At 31.7% G+C, this 6,582-nt stretch overlaps 1 protein-coding gene across 2 annotated transcripts; it reads left to right on the top strand.

The window, feature by feature from the left end:
* On the top strand, positions 2,477 to 5,923 carry LOC109334290. Of its 2 annotated transcripts, XM_019569982.1 has the most exons (3): positions 2,477 to 2,602; positions 4,002 to 5,402; positions 5,641 to 5,923. In XM_019569982.1, the coding sequence occupies exons 2-3, from the start codon at positions 4,077 to 4,079 to the stop codon at positions 5,662 to 5,664; spliced, it is 1,350 nt and encodes a 449-aa protein (XP_019425527.1). In that variant the 5' UTR covers positions 2,477 to 2,602; positions 4,002 to 4,076; the 3' UTR covers positions 5,665 to 5,923. The 2 variants fall into 2 exon arrangements, with proteins under 2 accessions (XP_019425527.1, XP_019425526.1); XM_019569981.1 differs by lacking the exon at positions 2,477 to 2,602 and having other exon boundaries at positions 3,954 to 5,402.

The following is a 6,582-nucleotide window of genomic DNA, read 5'->3' as shown; positions in this document are numbered from 1 at the left end:
TTACTCATTGGATGATGAGATACTCTTGATAGTACAAAAAATGTCATTATTAATAATAATTATATTATTTTCTCTTCACTTTCTTTCCATTTTCTATCATACCGAACAACTAAAAAACCACCACATTTTCTACCCACTTTCTTCTCTTATATTTTTTCTTTATCAATTTTCTTTTCTTTTTTCTAAACCCCAAAAGTGTTAAAAGGAGGAAACTTTAATTCATACAAGAGTTAAAGTGAAGAGAAAATGATATATACTTATAATGTAAGAGTTTTTTCACTGTCACTGAATCATCTATCATTCATTTTTTATCATTATTGACTTTTAAATAAAAGCAATACAAATGAATGGTGGATGATACATTAATTGTGTATAAATCTTTACAATGTCATTATATAGATTTTATGCTCTATAGTGAAAGGCACACAATCGTATATATAATATGATTTACATGAAGAAAAGTCATAGCCTGAATTTCAAAATATATAATCATAAATATGCTAATTTTTATCACATTATTTTATTCATCAAATAAACTCGCCATTAACATACAGGTTCAACTTTTTTCTTCCTAATGTTCACGAATTCAACAATATAAGTTAAAACATAGGGAAATTTAATTAATATAGCCCACCTATTACCTAATTAATAACAAAATAAAATATTTGAACATCTTATAATACATGCATCTATCCACCAATGTTACTTGATATTATTATTAGTATGAATTAAAATATAAGTAAAATTTCAAATTAGTACTTAAATATCATGAATATGAATTAAAACAATTATTTTCAAAAAGACTAAAAAAGATAATTGACCCATTTCTTATATCTTTGAATTTTGAGTTTGTAAATTCTTTTGAATCAAAATAAAATTGTTATATACGAGGAAGCAAAATAGATTTTTAACCTTATTAGTATTAATGCAATAAAAGAACATAATAAATTGACAAGGAATAACAAATTTGTTTGGTCATTAACTCAAAATTATTAAGTTCAATTCAGATAGCTCGGAACGGAATACCTAATGATTTGAGTTGCTCATCTAAGCACTCACACATCAAATGAATAATTCCAAATAATCGATTTAAACATAAAATTGATATCTTATGACTCATTAGTTCAATCTTTTTTAATATAAAAACCAAAAATGACGTTGTCTCCATGGAGAAAAAATATGATGCCTTCAATTCATTTGTTATATGTTCCTCAATGCTGTAGTTGTATTTGTTTGCTTATTTTATAACAAAATCTATTTTTGAATTGAGTTTTAAATCTATTTATTTATTTAGTTTGTTGCAATTAAAGCTTAAAAACTTGTTTGGTAATATTTTTAACTTATTTTTATTGTATTAAAATCTTCTTATTTAATAGAACACTTCTATAATAATAAAGTTTTTAAATTTAATACATGAAACTATCATATAATATTATGAATTTTAAATTTAGATACAATGCAACAAGTAACTTAAGAGTTCAACTAGTGACTCATTATCGAATCAATGCAACAAGTAACTTAAAGGTTCAACTCATGACTCATTATCAAATCAGACGTTAATAACAGTGCTGTATCTGGAAACCAAAATCCACTGTCTCTTTGTTCTACTTTTGTATCTGGGTGCTATTCATTTTCATTAGCCAACACAGAACAAAGTTCCCTCTTGTTTTTTTTCTTTGTTAATTCATTGACCTTGAACACACATCAAACTGTTCACAAATACCAGTCATAGTTATCATCAATGCAATATGAGTATCCAGTGATTTAATGTGATTCCAAATCACATTTATGTGGCTGCTACGTAACCATATCGGGCCGCAACGCAACCGCATCGTATCACACCAAATTTAAAAGTAGTTTTTTAATCACAAAATAATTCATACAGCAACAACCGCAATCACAGTAACTACAACCGTCGTTAATACAATCACGACCGCAAATTAAACACTGTGAGTATCATTTAGGTAAGTTTTTCATAAACTTTTTTATTACAATATTGTTAAAGGGTTTTTCTAACAAGAATCTGATATCCGTTACACTAACTTCATGTTTGTTGAATCTGTTTTGGATGTAATTGATGAGTCAAGAATGATTAAACTGGGTAATGCAATAAATGTATATAAAATTTATATTATTATCTACATTTTTTCACAAATTTATCTCATTTAACCAAACTAAATGAAGTCAGCTACCAGAATGACATAATAATTTTGATCTTGTGTTTTTTAATCATTTACCCTATATTTTTTCTTACTTTACCTCTTTCCTTTGTATTTAGAAATAATATTTAGACACAAACGTTGTATACAGTGTTCAACAACTGTCTTGACTTGAATAAAATTATTACATTTGACCTGTAAGAATCTTTGTAGTGCATGAAAATTAATTTCGTTAATATTTTTCCTTTTTTAATAAAACGCGCTCATCTTTACTTGGTTAGTATTTTTCATTCGCATGTGTGAATGAAACCATCATTTTCTTATTTATTTTCTCATATTTTCTTTCAGCCCAAAAGCCAATTTTTGTGGTAAGCTACATCTACATTTTTTCCAGCTTTAAGGCAAATAGATTTCTGAGTTGGATTTTGTTCAGATTTGTAGTGGTAAGCAGTTATTTTCTCTCATTGGATTTTTCTTATTTAGGGATTATATATGTGCTTGTAATCATAATGGATTACTTTTGTTGGTGTGAAAAGCCATTTTGATTTTTCTGATTGATATAATGGAAATTTTGCAATTAAGCATTTTTTCAATGCTCTATGTTTCTCAATAAGCAAGCCTTAGACCATTGGGTGGAGTATACTTTATAGATCGAAGAACGCCTTAATGCTCCATCCATGAAATATTGTCTCTAAATTTGTCTAATTTGTTTTATCTATAGTTTTTGTTTGGTCTCTTAGAATTGGATTAACATTCATTTAATAGATAAAACCCATGGACTAGAGTCTCAAAGTCATTTTCATGGGTTTTGTGTATTTAGTTATTTACTATGTTCACATGCCTTACTGACAACATGTTCATTTAATATTTTATTTGAGAACAGTGGAATTTATACTTTGCAGCTTTCTTTGGATACTTAAGGATGACTAAAATTCTATAAGGTCTATTTGTGAGTTGGTTATTGAAGGACAATAGAGGAAAGAAAATGACTTCAAAGCCATAAAATATATTTGTGAGTTAGCTCTCAAACCCTCCCTTTCTTTTCACATACCCTTAAATCATGAGGGGGTTTCTTTATGTTTTTCCAAATTTCATGTATTCCTTTATGTTGGTTTGGCCATACTTAAAAATTCTAAATTTTATTTAGGCTTGGTACGGTCTAGCTCCCCCAAACTAAATTTTTGACTTGACCCTCATATGAATTGGAATATATGTTATGTATCATTGCTGGCATAGTTTATGTATGATGAAATTGAAGAGTACTTCTCCATTGTTGGGATGATAAGGATTAGTAAAATAAAAATCCATACCATCACATACCTCTTTGTTGGAGGGGAATAAAAAGTAGGGTATTGTTGAGTGGAACAAGATAAAATGGTTTCAATCAATATTTTAAATTGTGGTTATTGCGATTATGGTCATTGCGGCTGTTGCGATGCGGATGCAGCTTGAGTTATTTTGTGACTAAATTTTTTTTCTGATATCAATGCTGTCTAATACGGCTCGATGTGGTTGCGTTGCGACCAGATACGACCCAAATGCGGTCCAATGTGATTGCGTTGCTGCCTCTTGCGGTCGCATCATTGTGATTTGGTATCACATCATAATTGCGGTGTGATGTGGTTGAGGTGGTCACCACAACTGCAATATTGTGGCCGCATCATATAATACAGTCTGCAATTTGAAACACTAGTTCCAATATATATCATTCCATCATTTACACTAAAGAATGGAGCAAATGTTACATTCTATTGTTTGTATTACATTCCATTATTTACACTATAGAAAAACAAAATATTGCAATTTGAAACCTGATATAAAATTTCTATGTTATGTGTTCAGCAGTTAGTTATTACTTCAATTCAACATTTAGTCAAGTATAGTCATAGCATAGCAGGAACCAGCACTTGTTCTGTGATGGCTGAAATTCAAGGTGATGTAGCAGCCATGAAGGAGACAATTCATGCCCAACAACAACTTCTGCAAAAGCTGTGCATTGAATTGGATCAGGAAAGAGAAGCCTCGGCGTCAGCAGCCAGTGAAGCATTGGACATGATACTGCGTCTGCAAGGAGAGAAGGCTGCGGTGAAGATGGAAGCGAGTCACTATAAAATAATGGCAGAAGAGAAGATGGACCATGCCGAGGCCACCCTTGAAATCTTTGAAGAGCTTATGTATCAGAAGGAAATGGAAATTGCATCGCTTGAGTATCAAGTACAAGCTTATAAACGCAAACTTCTGCGGTTGGGGTGTGACCTCAATGCCAGTGAGTTTGAATTCCCGGATTATCTGTTGTTGAATAGAAGTGATCAACAAGATGGAGAAAATGGTCAAAGTAGAACTGTAAGAAGGCTGCATTCGTTGCCCCCTCTTCAATTCACAAATTTCTTACGAGTCGATAGAAATGAGGACGGATCAACTACTCCATTTCCGATTCCAGTTTCAGATGTAACTTCTAAGGTAGTTGATGATAGCAATAAGAAGGAAGTTAGTCCTAGTCCACCAAGGTTGGATTGGAGAAGAAAGTCAGTGGAATTTGCATGTGGAACCATTGATTCATACTGGGAACAAATGAAATGGTTTGACGAAAAAGTGAAAGTGAGATCATGTTCAATATTTCCACAAGCTAGCACTAAGATAACCTATGACCAAATAGACAGATTTTCCTCTACTAATTTAGATAAAGTAAATCTTGGTGAAGATACACCACATAGAAAAGAACTTGCTAGTCCGCATTGCTCGCCTAATGAGCATGATGTATTTGAAGTCCCGCAAACTAGCGAAAAACATAAAGTAAGTGAAAATGTGAGAAAAAGGCTTGTGAAATGGTATTCTGAAGTAGGGAACAGATTAAGAAAACAAAACTCTTTGTCTGAGGGAATGGTAGCATCGCATGTTAAACATGACGCTGAAAAGCGAAATGGCATCTTTAGAGTACCAAGTGAAATAAAAAAACCTATCCTTAATGATATGATGGCTATAACTGGTCAGAAAAAACATGAGATGGATATGGATTCCAATGCTCAAGCTGAGTTTCAATCGCTGAATCAGAGAATTGAGCGGCTGGAAAAGGAGAGAATTAGTAGAAGGCAAGAGATTATTCACGGAAGCGATGGCGAAGAGCTATTGAGGCTGTTAAAGACCATACAAAGTCAAATCACATTAGTACTGTCAGAGATGAAGAGCTGGAACACCAAAAAATCAGCCCCGAAAGATAATGTGCCTTTGGGTCCTCTCCAAGAGGTAAAATTCCACCCTTGTACTTTTTTCCTTGTCTTTTTAGAGAAGCAATTTTTTATTTCCTGCATGAATCATTGAATCTTCCTCCTATTGGCACTAGTTATCATTTGGTATTTAGTTTAAATGCGATGATCAGTGGGTCCGATATGTTAGGACTGTTTTTTCTTCGAAATATTGGATTGTTTATGCTCCTTTCTGACATTTGAAATAAGAACTGATGATAGTAAATTTCTATGAACAGGCAATGTTAAACTTTTGGTTTTGATCAAGTAACTACAAAATGATCATCTTAGACAACCAGTCGATTAACTGAATGATTTGATGTACATATGCTTTGTCTACAAAGAGGATTCTGTGGGGTATAGGAAGGTAGAATGGAACTTTTAATATGAATTTTGTTACTGAAAAATTTATACCTTTTCATAACATGTTGTACACAAGGAACTACAATTATGAAAGTGACTTGAAATTCTTGTAGATTTAAATATGGTTCCTGTGTCTGTTTCCCCCCAATGATTGAGTTATGATACATTGCAACATAAGGGTTTCAAATTTTCAACATCTTGACAACGGAATAGTGACCGAACAAGTTAGAGAGGATAGAAAGATTGATCAAATTCAATGAGTTAGTCCCAAACAATTTATTATATAAGCAGAAGCTATTATAAATGATAAGATGATAAACTCAAATAATAACTAACAAATAAAGATAAACTATAGATAAATTCAAATAAAGTGAGACTAACTAAATCATAGATATGATAATTCTCTATCAATTTAAATATCTTCTAACATGATACACATGGTGTAGTAGATTGCAGCACTTTGTATTTTCCAAAATGGCTTCTGTATGGTGTGTTGTTCACCCTCATTGAGTTGCAGAATCAGCTAGCATTCTCAATTCCTTCATTTTTACATCTAAGGAAGATAAAAGTTTGAGATTTCTCACTATAGTTGTAGTACTCCTTTTGCTAATTCCTAGCAAGAGATTATCCATAAATAAACTTACTTTTCATTATGCTATGGAGAATTGATGAAGTATTGGGTTCCCTAGGCAGTAAGGTTGCTTTGAAGTCTATATAGATCACTCCACAATTTTTTAATGCTAATACATCTGTAGAATTTTATGCTTTATAAATTGATCAATCTAGGTATCTACAAGACATTGCTTTAGTTGTGAAAG

This window comes from Lupinus angustifolius, chromosome LG19 (genome assembly GCF_001865875.1).
Source record: "Lupinus angustifolius cultivar Tanjil chromosome LG19, LupAngTanjil_v1.0, whole genome shotgun sequence".
Lineage (NCBI taxonomy): Eukaryota > Viridiplantae > Streptophyta > Magnoliopsida > Fabales > Fabaceae > Lupinus > Lupinus angustifolius.
The sequence above is the reverse complement of the archived record's forward strand: the minus strand, read 5'-3'. Positions and strand labels throughout refer to the sequence as shown.

What these genes read in the sequence shown, in the direction of transcription:
- LOC109334290 (XM_019569981.1), top strand. Translation starts at nt 3,987, where the DNA reads ATGTTATGTGTTCAGCAGTTAGTTATTACTTCAATTCAACATTTAGTC. An exon ending in CTTTGGGTCCTCTCCAAGAG is followed by an intron (nt 5,403 to 5,640) that starts GTAAAATTCCAC and finishes TTCTATGAACAG; the next exon opens with GCAATGTTAAACTTTTGGTT.